Source organism: Colletotrichum scovillei (genome assembly GCF_011075155.1).
Source record: "Colletotrichum scovillei strain TJNH1 chromosome Unknown Contig00010, whole genome shotgun sequence".
Taxonomy (NCBI): Eukaryota; Fungi; Ascomycota; class Sordariomycetes; order Glomerellales; family Glomerellaceae; genus Colletotrichum; species Colletotrichum scovillei.
The window spans coordinates 529,874-545,322 of NW_023336268.1; the positions used below are offsets into that span (position 1 = coordinate 529,874).

Genomic DNA, 15,449 nt, shown 5'->3' on the forward strand with positions numbered 1-15,449 from the left:
AGCGCCTACGAGAGCGCACGACAATTGGCGGCGAAGCGTTCATTCTATCACATCTTATCGGTTGGTGAACCTGAGACTACTTAGGCTTTGATGGAGTATTTGCATTGTTGACCGGTGATCGAGGCTAGCTCCCTCAAATGATACTTAGTCGATGATCGGACAAGCCCATCTCGTTCCATTGCCAAGATGACTGTGTTCGTATGACTATACTATCAGATGCGGAATTTTCTCCGTCATGACCCTATCTACTATATGGATCTCAAACCTCCTAGCCGCTTCCCTAACCACAAGACGTCCTCTCTCATCCTCACCACATCCCACCCCCATCAATCTCAACCGCCCTCATACAAGCCAACAAGAGGAACCTAGGCATCCAAATTACGCACCACTGACACGGCCCGACATGGACACCGTGTCGCCCATAGCCACGAGAGCAGGGCCGGTCGCCGTCATTTCGACAGACCTGCGTCGCGGGCTCGGCCGGCATACGGTTTCCGTCCGTGAAGCACCGGCAGCATGTCCAGAAGCAGCACTCCCGAAAGACTTCGGGCGGGTCTAGAGCTGCAAATTCTTGTAGGGTTAGAGGGACCATACGGAGAGACATTTTGGTGAATGGGAAAGCGAGATACTATTCAGGTTGCGTGTTGTAGCTGAGCAATCATTTGAGTTGGGATTCGTGTAGGTGGAAGATTCAGATAGATGTTGGAAATGAAGTTCCAGATCTGTCATGTCGGGGTTCATCCTCACGATATTTGTAGTTCGATTTTTTAGAAGACATCAGTGTGATTCAAAAAGATCATCCGGCCGTTGACATCTTACACGTTTCCCCTAAGACTCAGAGGTTCGTGTCGTAGGTACTTCCCACTCATCGCGCGTCACAACCAAGCACTTAGACCAATGACTGTCCTTCCAAGCCACACACCAGGAAATATCGCGCAAGCATCAACTATCCACCAAGAATCACTCGATAAACGTCTGGTACGTATGCAAGGTCTCAGTTGCCTCCAGATATCGAGGGGCGCAAGCGGAGCAACTCACCTACGAGGTCTGGCGGTGGATTCTAGCTCAACCATAACTTCATCAGCCAAATTTCATTGAGGACAGGCATGGGCATGTCAATACTAATGATTTCTATATTTACGCAAGCGTGTGTGTACTGTGCAACTTGATTATGAGCTGGGATGATAGCAGATGCTCACATGCTCTTAGACATAGATTGGTACATGTTGAACCGTAAAACCGAGCAAACTCACAGCCCTTCAAGAAAGAGTGTGTTCAAAACTGGGTATCAGACTGACTACTAACTAGACTATCGTATACGTCATAGTCATAAGCGCTGCCAACCTCATCAATCTCCCCTCGCCGCCATCATCGCCTCCTCACGACGAAACCTCAAATTTAAAACATCCATCGGCGTCCAAGCCCCCTCGGGCCCAACAATCGCACAACACGAAGCAGGTCCAGCGTGCGCCTGCAATGTTCCCGGGTTCACCACGCAACCCTCAGAGTTCCGGCAGTGCATCAGCCTCAACCCGTGTGCCGGCATCGCATTGTAGTAGCCGCAGTTGCAGCACTTCCACCTGGCATCCTCGAGGAGCCTCGCGCCGCCGTCGCTCTGGCTGGCCGCGTGGGCTTGGAAAACCGCGTAGGAGAAGGGCCAGACGAGTTGGTGTGGGCCGGGGACGCCGCTGTCTTCATTGGTGCCGCCGATGCTGCCTTGGCTTTGCTGGCTTGAACTTGGGGCGGCGTCATAGTATTCGTGTTGTTCTTCTTCAATCTCCCTTTTCAATTCGACGCGACGTCTGCTCTTGAAAATCTTGCCTTTGGCCATTGTGGAGGTTGTTTCTTGCTTGACTTCCTGGTGTATTGGTATTTGGTTGTCTTTATGATGATGTTGTGTCTATCTGTTGTCTGTTGCGTCTTGCTTTAATGATGAGAGTCTTATTGGTTTTAACTGAGTTCCGTGTTCATACTTATATAACTTGCTTCAGAATTACTTGAGGCATTGCTGCAGCTCTACAAGAGAGTCGAACAGACTCACTCCTAGGGAGGGCTGCGATAAAGATGGTATCGAAGGTTTGTATGAGTCTCTCTTCATGACTTGCAACCACTCTGACCCAAACATGTTATGAATGATTCAGTAAGAGAGCTTACTCTCTGCTTGTAGAAGGTGGAAATCCTCATCGACTCACTGCCCTCACTGAAGAAGTCACCAATACGACGCAAAAGATTTGGTGAAGGAAAGAGCAACTGAGATAAGCGTATACAAGTCAAACAAAAGATGCAGATCCAATGACCGGTTCCAGTCAGCTAGAGCTCTATTTAGCAGTGAATGAGATAGTTGCTTGAGTGAAAAAGCTTCTCAACATCATGCAAAAACAAAAGAATGCGTCGAGGGGGAATCGAACCCCCGGCTCCCCGACGCTGCTTGATGGCAACGGAGAATTTTACCACTAAACCATCGACGCTGAAGCGATGAATCGTGACTCGAAGTGAGTTGCTGGATTGCAGCGAAGTCTGGGATTGTATTGCGATGATTTTGAGGGTTGTGGGCTAGTTGTGGGGATGAGTGAGGGCTGAATGAGATCTCCGGGCCTCGGCGGGTCCAAGTTCCCGAAGCGGGGTTCTACTTTCGGGCCGATGAAAGCGGAAAACGCTCAGGAAAGGAAGTGGAACGTAAGGAATGCACAGCTGAGTCTGGTCTGAAGGTCATACTTGTTGCAGGGAGAGTTGAGAGTTGAGAGAGAGATCCGGTATAACTTCAGTTGATGGAATTGGGAATGGTTGCTGCACGAAACGCAAAAGGCCAAGATCGGCAATGCCTCTACGGTCAACGGCCGAACGGCGGCACCGGAACGGCCATGCAGGGCTGATCAGTTGGCCCAAACGGCGCCACCCGTGTGCCGAGACTGGTTCAGCTTGTGGAGAATCAGTCATCCACGGTGACACAATCCAAGCAAAATGCACGTTACAAAAGAAGGATGAGCAAACATTAAAGCGTAAACAGACAAAACAGAGAGTCCCGTCAACCGATGTGTGCGAGCATGAGGAAACGATGGGTGGAAACAGCTCTTCGACTCGTGTTGCGTCAACACCAAAGTATTGCTATGCTTTTTGCCTGCAGCCAAGCAATCCGTAGAACGGTCAAACAGGAAGGTGTAGTGCGGTGCGCAACTCGCGCAAGCTTTTGGCAGCCAGTCTGGGGTTCTTCAGGTCTAGTGCAAATAGAGTGATGGAGAGAGGCAAGGGTGTTTGTCGACTAGTATGAGTGGGAAAACGGGGCAGAAGGAGTTCGTCAGGGAAAAGATTGGCATGTCAAGACTCAGAAGACGCATCGTAGACCGAATATGCGGAGTGACGAGTAGATCGCGGGTGGTCGTTGACTTAGACTCTTGGCTTGCTGAATCATGGGCGAATGAAGGTAGAGGGATTGGTGACGTCGCGGCGCATGTGAGCGAATTGGAGGGGTGGGAAGGGGAGAGAGGAGGGGTTACAGCAGGGCAGTCTTCTGAGGGTTGGATGGGCATGCAGTAGTTGAGTAGGTCAAGCCATGATTGGTGCGGGCTCTTTGCGAGGATTGAATACGTGCTCGTCCTGGGGAACAATAGACATTACCCAGAAGATGAGTTGGGAGGGCGAGGATGGGAAGTTCGGACCAAACGATGCGAAGCGAGGCTGTTGGCTAATGTGAGACGGCGTGAGCTAGAGATGAAGAGACGAAAAGGTTATTGGCGGGTACGGGGGAAAAGGAGGACGGGCCTGGGGGGGATGGAGTGCCGCGAAAGTCTGGCGGACCGCGGAGGAGGGCGGAGGGTGGTGGGAGAGTGAGAAATCGAGGCGGAACGTGGCATGCCCACCTCCTAAGGTACATACGAAGTAAGGTAATGAGGTAGCTTGGATAGAGTGCGAGTGAGCAATCAATTGCGTGCAGGCCACTCCGGGAGAGGCCCGGCAGCCCCGGCGAGTGCGACGTCTCACTTGAGTTGTTGATGCTATGTATTTGAATTTTGCACAAATTGTTGAGAGATCCTAGGACAGCCGCAGCTGACATGTTGTATTCAGATTGATTGTCGCTAGGTAGTCAGAAGATACCTAAGGTAACTTATTCTTGGAGTGCCGTCAGGGAGTAGAGTTTTCGTTGTCCTGGACTGGGTACCAGCAGTTGTTATTGTCATGGATAGCGAGAGCGACTGCAACAACACGGGCGTTGATTGTCACCTTGTCATTCTCTGGCGGAGCAAGGGACGGGCAGAAAAAAAAGAAAGGAAGAAAAACATTGCGACGAGACCAGGGTCCAAATCTTCCTAGTGGCAGTGGGAAGGAACCTGAAGGAAAAAACAATACGGTGGATTGGCTGGCTGAGGACCTGGAGACTGGAGTGGAAGTGTGGAATGGCAGTCGCAGTGGGAACCGTGCGGAAGTATCCCGGAAGTACCTTCAGTTTTGCGCCGACTGCACTTTCCTCACCCAAAACTTAGAAAGACGAGGGAAGGAACGGGACGAATGTGGAGGAACTTCGGGATCCTTCCATTATTTCTTGCCTCACCTCACCTCACCTCAGGTGTCACTACGTACCATTCTTCAACCGCATCAAGAAAGCACCACACTATCATCACCTCACTTGACGACCAGACGCTTCGAGAAATTTCAACTACATTTGATGTTATAGCAATACCGTGTGCTGGTTTCAAGCTGCCGACAAAATACAGCATGTCAACAACAAAGTCATGACTCGAGCCGGCCTCTCCACGACAACCCGAAAAAAAAGTGGGCGGTGACGCCGCCTCCTCTGGGCGCCGAGCCTCCAAATGGAGTTGGCGATCTCGCGAACTGGCTTGGCCAGCAACCTCGCGGCACAAAATCACGCCGCCAATGCTTGGAGCCTTGGGCGACCCAATCCAAGTCGCACAAACTCACCAAGAACTGTCAGAATGGCACCAAAAAAGACACCGGTCAAGCTTTTGCCAACGGTTCGTCAAGAAACTCCAAGAAGGACAAGACTCTGTGGGATTGACACAAGTAATGGACCCTTACAGATATTCCATGGCAAATCGGTGCATACACCAGATCCGAAATCTGGGGTTTTCAACGACATGCGTTGCGAATGAGGGGTTACTGCAAGACGTATCGGTGGATTGATATCAAGTCAATCAACAAGCGACACCGTCCGTCGCTCAACCCGGCAGAAAGAGGCTCAAGTTTTCGACTCCGCCCAACGGCGCTTCATCTCATATCATCCTAACCCTGTCTCTCCGTATGCGACTTTTTTCTGTGCGACAAAAGAGATTAACCGCCTCCCGGGGGGATTACGACACCACGCGGCCAGTCATGGCAACAAGTCGGTCACTTTGGGTACATCCTTGTTTTGAGCCGCTTGGCATACATGGGCCACTCACCGTCTGGAACCGAGCACCGCTGACACTACACTATCATCTGTACCCTCGTCATTGGGCTCCTTTGTTATCTTCTTGGAGTTTCGCCTCTCCTCTCAGTTGCCCCCAGCGCATCATGGCGCTGCAATGTGTGAGAAGTATGCGTGTCGCATTCCCATCGGTCCCGAGTGCCGGTCACCAAAATAATGGAAGATGCGGATTTCAGAACAAGGTGCTTTACACACAGGGAAGGATCTGGCCCGTTGCAGTGGAACGTGGCTCTGGGCAGCATGTCTCACACGACGTGCTCCCTAGTCCCTATCGTATCGCATCGCATCCGAGGGCGTGTGCGTGTTACTTGAAAAGCTGGGACAAGACTAGCCCGTAATCAGGCATGGTTCATCCGCAGGGCGTCTAGTGTAGATGAGTAGACATCAAGAACCTAAGCAACCTGATCAACCCTGCCAGACGAACCCAAATCCGAGGCGCGATATCGGTAGAGCCAGCGAGCCACCGCTGAGGCAACTTTATTCCGCGGGTTCGCATCCCCTACAAGCTGCTGTCTGTCTTTGAACTTTATAGACGTAGCAAGTCAAGTGCGGGCAGAATACAACCGGAAGACGGCACCGGCACCGTTCGAGTGATGGATTGGCAAGGTTTACTCTGTATGGCAAGCCGCAATGGAAAGACGACGACTATCCCGTCGGTACTTTCGAGGTACCAGACAATAGACACCCACGTAAGCAAACCGCCCCAAAGCCATGCCGCCATGCGCCTCCCACCGACGGCGGACAGCAGGAACCACTGGGAACGCAGCCCGGGAAAAAAGAGCAGAAAATGGTTCTTTCTCTCCCACTTGCGGCAAGCCTTCCAGGTACTTACCTTAGGTACTGCCCCCCTCCCCCCAGGCTTGCCAGGTCCACGCCCCAGTGGTACCCCCCACCATCTGGCGCTAAGCGGGGCCTGGCTTTTTTTTCTTGCATGGATCATCCTCTGCTATCAGTACGCCAACATCTTGGCTGTCTTTTCCCTGCGACATACTTAGGTTCCATGAACCCCGAAGCTTTTCCTAGTTTCTGTCGCTCTTTTTTGTTCATGTAAACCCTCGAGGTCTTTCGATACTGACCCGAGATTTCCTCGACATTGTTTCCAGGACGTCCATTGTCGCGACATCTTCAACCAGAAGTCGCAATCCCGAACGAGGCGCACAAGAAGCCGAACAACGCGCACCAAGAGGCAACACCCGCTTGGTGACCTCATAGCTTCAAGGCTTCGTATCCGCTTCTCTCACTTTCCTCGACTCGACTCGACCCGATTCGACACCACCCGATCCTTTCCTTACCTTAGGCCCTTCTGCCTCTTGGCACGCCGACTTTTTCCTCGAATGCATCGAGCTATCCTCGCTCTCGGGACGCAATCCATTGACTGGGGAGTTTCGCGCCCTTCGCCAGGCCCAGCTTACATTCCTTTTGCTGCCGGCGGTTGAGCGACCCCAAATAACACAGCTTGCGACGAAGTCCCAGTATTCAACCAGCGCCAACCGAATAAACACCCACACATAGAGATAGACTCCCAATCCCGCCACCATGGCGTGGGATCACCTCTCAATCACGAAGCCGCACTTGGTGTACATCATCTTGGGCGGCTTCACCACACTTTTCATGCTGTGCTCCTCCATCATCAAGGAGAAGATGTACATTGGTGAAGCTACCGTTGCCACCATCTGCGGTATCATCTTTGGCCCCCACGCCGCCAATCTGATCGACCCGAAAAGTTGGGGAAATGTCGACTTGGTTACCATCGAATTCTCCCGCATTGTTCTCGTTGTCCAATGTTTCGCCGTCGGTGTCGAATTGCCAAAGTTCTACATGGAGAAGCACTGGAGATCCGTTACTCTTCTGTTGATCCCCGTCATGATGTTTGGCTGGCTCATTGTCAGTCTCTTCATCTGGTGGCTCATTGACCCGTTATCTTGGCTCGAGAGCTTGGTCATTGCCGCCTGTGTAACTGCCACCGATCCTGTCTTGGCTTCTTCCGTCGTCGGTAAGGGCAAGTTCGCTAAGCGAGTTCCCAAGCATTTGCGAGATCTTTTGTCGGCAGAGTCCGGCTGCAACGACGGTATGGCCTTCCCTTTCGTCTACCTCGGAATCTACCTGATCCAGGAGCACATGGATGCCCGGAAAACGACATTTCACTGGATTGTCTACACGATTCTCTATGAGTGCATCTTTGGCGCCATTTTCGGCTTCCTCGTTGGCTACATCGCACGACACGGCATCAAATTCGCAGAGGAGCGCGATCTGATTGATCGGGAGAGTTTCCTGGTCTTCTACTTCGTGCTCGCTTTGTTCTGTGCCGGTGCTGGTAGTTTGCTCGGTATGGACGATCTACTAGTCGGCTTCGCTGCCGGTGTAGGTTTCTCAAACGACGGTTGGTTCTCTTCAAAGACGGAAGAATCTCACGTGTCCAACGTTATCGATTTATTGATCAATTTGGCATATTTTGTCTTCCTGGGAACCATCATCCCCTGGGAGCAGTACAACAACGTCGCTGAGGGTATTACCCCCTGGCGCTTGGTTGTCATTGCCATTTTCGTCATATTGTTCCGCCGCATTCCCGCCATGCTTATCTTGAAGCCATTCATACCGGACATCAAAACTTGGCGTGAGGCAGTTTTCGCCGGTCACTTTGGACCCATCGGCGTCGGTGCCATTTTCGTCGCCATTCTAGCTCGCGCTGAGTTGCAGTGGGAGACGCCCGTGCCGCTTTCCGACACCCCGCCGGAAGATATCGAACACAGAACACTTGTCGCGGTCATCTGGCCCATCGTAACATTCCTAGTCATTTCGTCCATTATCGTTCATGGCTCATCCGTTGCTGTGTTCACTCTCGGCAAGCGCATCAACACGTTGACAATTACCATGTCCTACACTACCGCCCCCGAAGACGGCCCTACTTGGATGAACCGCCTGCCGAGAATCTCGTCGCAGTCTCGATCGCAAGCCCGAACCATGTCCGACACCGAAGGCGAGGAGCTGAAGATGCCCGAGTTCCCGCCTGGCACCCTACCCCCAGTAGGCTTCCCTGGTGCTTTCTTGAGACGTCAAAAAGACGAAGATGGAACGAAGTCTCGCGCTCGATCAACCTCAAGGAAACGCAGCAGCAAGAAGAACAAGTGGGACGATGGTATCGGACCCGGCGGACCTGTTTCCCAATCTGCCATCTTCCCCACTAAACGCGAGCCGCTCCTCAACGAAAAGGATCCCCAATCACCCGACGCCGAAGGCACTACGACTCCTAGGCGTGATTCTGAAAGAGGTCGCGTGAGAGACCCGGAGAAGGACGACGACGAGATCACACCATCCCCCGACGAGGGATCTAGCCGAACGCAAACGCCACCCAAGATTTCCATCTACGAGGAAGGAGACAACTTGGTGGTCGAGAATGAGGATGGAGACGTGCTGACTGTCGAGCGCTCTGAAAGTAGAGCAGAGGCAGTTGCGGAGGCTGAAGCTCATCATCGCGTTCCAGTCGAAACCGACATGTCGGCTATTGCGGCTGCCCATTCAAAGCAGGGCGAAAAGTTCAACTGGACCCTGGACTCGTTCAAAAAGAAGGTCGGGGATGTGTACACGTCAGAAGTGGAGAAGCGCAAGGAGAAGAGCAAGGCCGACAGACGGCATGAGCCAGCTCGAGCTTTCCAGTTCGGCAATACCGTGAGTTGCTCCAGATTAGTCATGGACGGAACAAGAAACTAACAAGTGCCTAGATTATTGTTGAAGACGAGGATGGAGAAGTTATCAAGACTTACGAGCTGCCGTCGTCAAAGGCTCCCAAGGAACCCGGAACAGGCCTTACCCAGCAAAGTCTTAAGTATCTTGGCATGGGAGGTCTTCTAAAGGCATCCGAGAAGCCTGCGGCTGAAGACGAAAATAACGGAGAGTCAAGCGCCGACGGCGCGGCGAAGACGCCTGCAAAGTCAGGATGGCAGAAATACCTGGGCGGAGGTGCCGGTAACGCGAAGAACGCTGCAGAAGGTCAAAAGGAGGATGACCGACACATCAGATTTACGATTGGTGGAGTTGGCCAGCGCATGACAAAGGAGGACTTCATTCGTGAAGTTCAAAAGCTCGACGACAAGACCCGGCGACAGGTTGTGGACCAGTCCACTGCTTCTCAGCGCGTAAAGTCAATTGCAAAGGGAGATATCCCTTCGCCGGCTGACAGACATGCGAACATCCCGACCATCAAGATCGGAAGCGACTCCAACGAGAAACGCTCTGGTTCTTTCACGCCTCAGCGAGTCAACACAGCGCCAGCCTTGCCACCGGCGCCCGCGCAACAAGCAGATGCCGAGGGTGACGAGGAGACGGCTGCTGAGAAGAAGCGCAGACTGGCAGTTCTGTCGAACCAGAGCGAGGAGGATTTGGACAGCGGAGAGACGCCTGCCGAGAGACGCCGTAGGGAGGCAGCGCTCGGCTCAAATCAGGATGATGATTCGGATGACGAAGGTGGAGAGAGAGTTCCCCCCACGAGGAGAGGCATTCGATTTGCAGAGAGCACGGTGCCAAGAGGACGCAAGTAGACGAGAGAGTGATGAGGACGGCATAGACTGTGAAAGAAGCATAGCATTGCATTGGGTGTGGTTATATGCATCATGACAGCGATACCTGCATGGGTTTTGACATGCTCGGATGGAAACGAGCAAAAGAGACGTCTTACTGAACGGCCGAGGTTTGTGGTAATTGTATTGTCTATTCTGTGCACATACTTGAGGGGAATGAATAAGGCCTTTCTGTAGATTTCAATTTTATCTCTAAATGAACATTGTGTGCTTGATAAGTGAATGATTAGCAAGAAGCGATTACAGGCGACGAGATGGGACTTGTAGGTGTTGAGAGCGGTATTTGGTGACAAACGCTCGACAGTGCAGATGCATCGGCTGATACTTCAGCCGGAAACTCCATGATACTTTTTTTTTAAGGAGACTGCGATGAACCCAAACCGACGTTTGGTCAGAGCCCGAGAGCGCAAAATCCGAAGAGTAGACGCTGACGTCATGTTCCCGGAGTGAGGACCGAAAATTTCCCTCGTCTCGGGGGGCCGTGGTTGTCTGCCGATGTGGGGCGGAGGCGCAGCCGGGGGTGGCGGGGTTGGTGGGGCCCGAGACGGTCGCTCCGTGGTGGGGGTGGGGTGGAGGGGGAAGCTCTCGGTATTTAAGTCCGCGGTTTCGTGAAATTTGGTCCTGGCACAAAGTCTTGCATGACGAACAGCTCAGGGTCGCTCTCGTCGTCGGCAGAGTCAGGATTCATCGGGGCCATTAGGGGGGGCCTTCGGCATCGGAAGCGTAGAGGTTAAGGTGGTAGAGGATGTGCTTACTAGGAGTGAGTTCCTTAGGTTGGTTTGCTTTTGATTGTCGCGAGTTACTATGGGGACGAATATATGACAAAGGAACTAGAATGAGAACTGGCATATAATATTTTACCACTTTCAGTAATTATCGTAAACTGCTACTATAACGAACACACTACGAACAAATAAGAAAAAGAACGGGAAGGAGGATAGGAAGGAGACTAGGAGATATAATAATAAAGAGAACGGGAAAGAGACGAAGAAAGGAACAAAGACCAGTCTGTAATACCTAATTCCTTTTTATTATCGAGAATTGCTATTGGCACGAATACGTGACGAACGGACGGGTATGAGAAACGGTTTATGGTTTATGTGGCTCGAGACAGCGAGGTGAGATTAGTGCGATGCGCCCCCCGGTGAATTCCTACAATTAATGAAGCCCTCACAGCAACCTTCACCGCCACCATCGGGGTTCTCTGTCCTGTTGGTTTAGCTATTCATTTCGAACTGATTCGAGCTTTATATACGGTTGGATTGGGTACAATGATCCTGAGCCTCACTCATCAGATATCAAGGAACATATCAGGCCAAAGAACAACGGTTAGATAGGAGCTTATGGTTGTACGATCGATGCTAAAGTGGAGAATAAGTTCTGCTTGTATCTTGGTCAGCATGCTTTTCTTGAATTGAAACCTCACAACTTCACCAGCATCCAACCAGCTTGGAATGGATGCCCGGTTGCTTCGATATCAATGGACTTGGCGATGATCACTGGAATTTTCTCCCAAGAAAGAGCAGCATATGACTACCTGTAGGATGCAAACACTCTCCAAACATGTGTCTCTGACACTGTATCCAACACCTTAAAGATACGGCAAACCAAGGCAGTCTCAGGCTGGCGTGACACCAGCAAACCAATTCCGGAGCTCCCGGCCGAAACGATACATCAATCTTCTGGCGTGCTGGAGTAGTCTCCTAATCACTACGAGGTCTTGCTTGTTGAACCGCGTTGATTCATGGGAGTCCTCCTTGGTTGTGAATCACTGGCGACTAGTTTTCTCAGATATCATGATATAAAAGAAGGGTGTGTAAGCCTAGCCACTCAATGATCAGTCCACCATGTATCAAGCACTATTGTTCTGACTGATCCCCGAGATAATGAACGCGAAACCGAATCCTCTATACGCCTTCATAAAACCAGCCAAACAGAGCCGCGATGTATTCCCACCGCCGCAACCGTCACCCTCAACTCTCGTCTCCAGCCCGCAGCCCATTCCCACCGTCGCAGGGCCCACCCTCCTTTGGCAACATGCCTCATCCTCCAAACTCCCACTATGAGGAACAAGTGACATTCGAAGACCCTCGAAGCGATTATCTGGGCTACGCGGCGCCAAGATATGACAGAGACAACTACGACGACGATCAAAGCCACGGCACACAGTCATACAACCACTGGCCTCCAGGCCCGTCGTACTGGGAGACCACACATCGCGCTCGCCTCCCAGCCCATTATCTACCCTCTCCGTGGAGAGACGCTCACAGGTCCAGGCTACGCCACGAGAGGGAAGAACGAACAGAGACGCCGTTCGAAATCATCCCAAGCATCGAGAACAACGAACAGTCCTCGCCAGTCTTCCCCGAAACCCAGTGGGCAAGTGACTCGTCCTGGGCGTCCCTACCGACTCCCGCATCCGAAATATTCACCCTACGCTCCCAATCCTTCAGCGACAACGACTCCATTTCGGAACTCCATCACCACCGCCACCCCCAGAACCACGTCCCCGACTACGTCCGCTCATCACCCGGATCATCCCCCTTCACCTCCCCATCCCTATCCTCATCTTCAGAGGACATGAACGACCGCAGCGCAACAGCTCGGCCCCCGACGCCACCCCGGCGCCGACAGCACGCTCCGTCTCCATCACCACCTCCGCCCACACTACACGCTCATCTACCCGCCTTGCCGTTCCGCCTCAGTCGTCAGGCGGGCAACCCGCACCTTCGGGCCAGGATACTGACCCCTCCCGTTGTACTGGCCTCGCGGGTTGATACGTGTAATTTCCCGTGGCAGCCTCAGCGGTGTCGTTGCGGGGAGTGTTTCTGCAGGAACCTGTTGGATCGGAACGGTGGGATGGTGGTGGTTGATGGGGGGCGGTATTGTGCGTTTTGTCGCGAGAACCACTGCTGGGTTTGAGATAGTGGAATGGGTTCGATACGGTGCGTTTGATGCTGGTTATTATAGACTGCAGAGCAAAATGGTTTAGGAATTGAAGGAATTTGAGTTGATTGTAGTCAAGGAGGATGATGCTGGATGGGGAGGTGAAGCAAGTTTTCTACTATGTTTGGAGAGCAGAGCCAAAAGTCATACTGTTTCAACTTATTCAAGTCACGTTCCCTTATCCAATCCTCTCTCGCCGGTATGTCTAACTTATGGCACGTTAGTACACAGGGTCGTTGTCAATCATCAGCGATGCAATGCTCAGCGACGACCTCAAGTCATTAAGTCTTCTACCAAACGCTTCCATACCATCGGCGGTTGAACAATCATTATAGAAGTGCGGCGGTGATATCATGAAATTAATTCGATATTAAGGCATATTATACAATGCCGTCGTCTTTCCTATTACCGCCCGCTGAGAACGTAGATCGCATGCTTTCTCGATAGCTCTTACTCCTCGTTGCTTTTGGCCTCTCAATTCCGTTCACCTCGACCGTGAAGTATGCGTCTCGGCCTTCGATGTTGCTGTCTGTACTCGATGTACCTCTGTCGCTAGCCCTTTTCGATTCCTTGATATGTATCTCCACATTCTTGCTGATGCCTCCCGGCAAAGGTGGCGACTTATTCAGGTGCTCCTCGCTCCCGGACACTGTAATTTCTGTAATCGGATACTGCGTGTATGGCGGCCGGTTCTTCTTCTTATTACTGCTGCCCTCCGTCACACTTCCAAGCATGATGCTCCCGGGCGCCGGTAAGTCGGAACGGTTAGGCTTGTCGTACTTGTTGTTGGTACCGCGTGATAGGGTACTCGAGATGGAGCCGAAGATGGGTGTAAGCCAGCGTCGAAGTAGGGGGAAGATCATCGGGATGTTGGTGGTGACGATTGCGACAAAGGTCTCGCGGACGGCCCACGAACCTGCCTGCTGCGCTCCTGTAACAGGGTTCTGCGATGCGCACAAGTCAGCTATCGAGTTTCGTATATATGACATGAGGATCTGCCTACCGTGATGATGAGCACGCAGCGTAAGATACCGGCCATAGTTACAAAGATACCTCCCGAGAACAGGACAATGAGGCCGAGTTTCTGTCTCAGGGGTAGCCTGGCGCTCCACAGCATCGGTATCGGTATGCTTAGCAGGTAGAAATCCGTGATGACATTGAGGCAGACGGTGACGATGATGTTGACCTTTGAGATGGCCGGCTGGCAAAAGTCTGGCTGCCCTTTAGTCATTGGCATATAAGAGAGTTATGCCGTACTTACTGCCAGGGTCTGGGTAGATTTGCCAATTTTTGCTTATCGGAAAGCAGCTGAAGGTGATGGAAAATAATACTGCCAGCCATGTTGTCGCGATCAGAACGAACCCCGCGATGATCCGCTTGCGAAAGTTATGCAATCCCTCCTGAGCGACTCGTCAGTTTTGAAAGCGCATGATTGATTTTCTACTGGCTCCATACTGTTAGGCGCAGGTAAAATGTGCACATTGCAGCCTTTGCAGGCCAGAGGACGAGGCAGCTGTAAGTAATCCATCCCGCGATTTGTGTCTTCGATCCGTTGACCCTGCGAGTATGCCGTTAGACCATTTCCTCAAAACGAAGCACCATTTGTCGCCCTACCTTGTCGAATATTCTTCGCTGTTTGGGTCCAAAGTTCTCCGCTCCTCATCCGTCATGCCATTGTTGGCGAGTCCCTTCCAATGAGCTCCGACGCTGTACGCCAAAGCAGTCTCGGCTGAGTACGTGAACTATGCATTCCAGTCAGTATCTCATACTAACACCGGTTACAAGCTATTGCGAGACTGACGATGATAAACAGCATGAGGTAGTCATCTGCCTGCAGACGCTTGAAGCCAACAGCGGCAATTCGCGCATAGGTCCTCAAGAAGATGACGGCGATGGCTACGCCAAGAAGCGCGAAAGCTTCTGTCGAGAATTCGGACATTTCGTTGGGATCATGTCAACCGGATACCCCGCGTGGTGCAGGAAAACGACGAGTCTAATAGCGTGGAGTAGAGAAGAAGGGGAAAAGTCGTCTTCAAGAGTAATGCCAGGTGGAGTACTCCGTGAAGTAGGCGAGGTATATAGCAGTGAAACCCAGATAAGACTCTTGGGGAATAGGTCGTCGAGGGGCCCTGCCTTTCAGCTTTGCAGATCGCAGCTGCTACACAATGAACCTAGCAAGGGCAAGTGACCGGGGTCCCGGAATCGGACAGGAGACGTACGTATGTCGATACTTATGTCGCACTCCCCCGTCACCGCGGAGACTTTGACTTGGACACAAGCGGCATGGGCAGCTCGTGGGAGGTGCTGGGAAAGGGTGCGCTTACGTGCATATCCGTTCCCCTCGCTGAAACATAAACCACATGCCCTAGCAAACCCAAAATACTCCGTACGTGCGAATAGCTAGTGGGTGGTTTGGTTACACACGGCTGACGGAACCGGTGATGATGATGAAGGTGATGATTGAGACGAACAAGCGCGAGGAGTTCGGACGATAAGAAGCCCGGGCC

At 52.1% G+C, this 15,449-nt stretch overlaps 2 protein-coding genes across 2 annotated transcripts; one reads left to right on the top strand and one right to left on the bottom strand.

The window, feature by feature from the left end:
* Positions 1 to 6,435: 6,435 nt before the first annotated feature.
* HER10_EVM0000197 (sodium/hydrogen antiporter) lies at positions 6,436 to 10,151 on the top strand. Its single transcript, XM_035469991.1, has 2 exons — positions 6,436 to 9,088; positions 9,142 to 10,151. Exons 1-2 carry the CDS (start codon positions 6,959 to 6,961, stop codon positions 9,955 to 9,957), a joined length of 2,946 nt encoding a protein of 981 aa, XP_035327495.1. The 5' UTR covers positions 6,436 to 6,958; the 3' UTR covers positions 9,958 to 10,151.
* Positions 10,152 to 11,826: 1,675 nt separating this feature from the next.
* On the bottom strand, positions 11,827 to 14,881 carry HER10_EVM0013146 (uncharacterized protein; the record flags this gene model as incomplete). The annotated part of the gene is made up of 7 exons (XM_035482513.1): positions 11,827 to 11,903; positions 13,397 to 13,886; positions 13,946 to 14,154; positions 14,204 to 14,342; positions 14,398 to 14,500; positions 14,557 to 14,684; positions 14,744 to 14,881. 7 exons carry the CDS (start codon positions 14,879 to 14,881, stop codon positions 11,827 to 11,829), a joined length of 1,284 nt encoding a protein of 427 aa, XP_035328673.1.
* Positions 14,882 to 15,449: the final 568 nt, after the last annotated feature.

Excerpts from the sequence above, each read along its gene's own strand:
- HER10_EVM0000197 (XM_035469991.1), top strand. The coding sequence starts at position 6,959 with ATGGCGTGGGATCACCTCTCAATCACGAAGCCGCACTTGGTGTACATC. Across the intron at positions 9,089-9,141 it reads CTTTCCAGTTCGGCAATACC|ATTATTGTTGAAGACGAGGA; the intron begins GTGAGTTGCTCC and ends ACAAGTGCCTAG.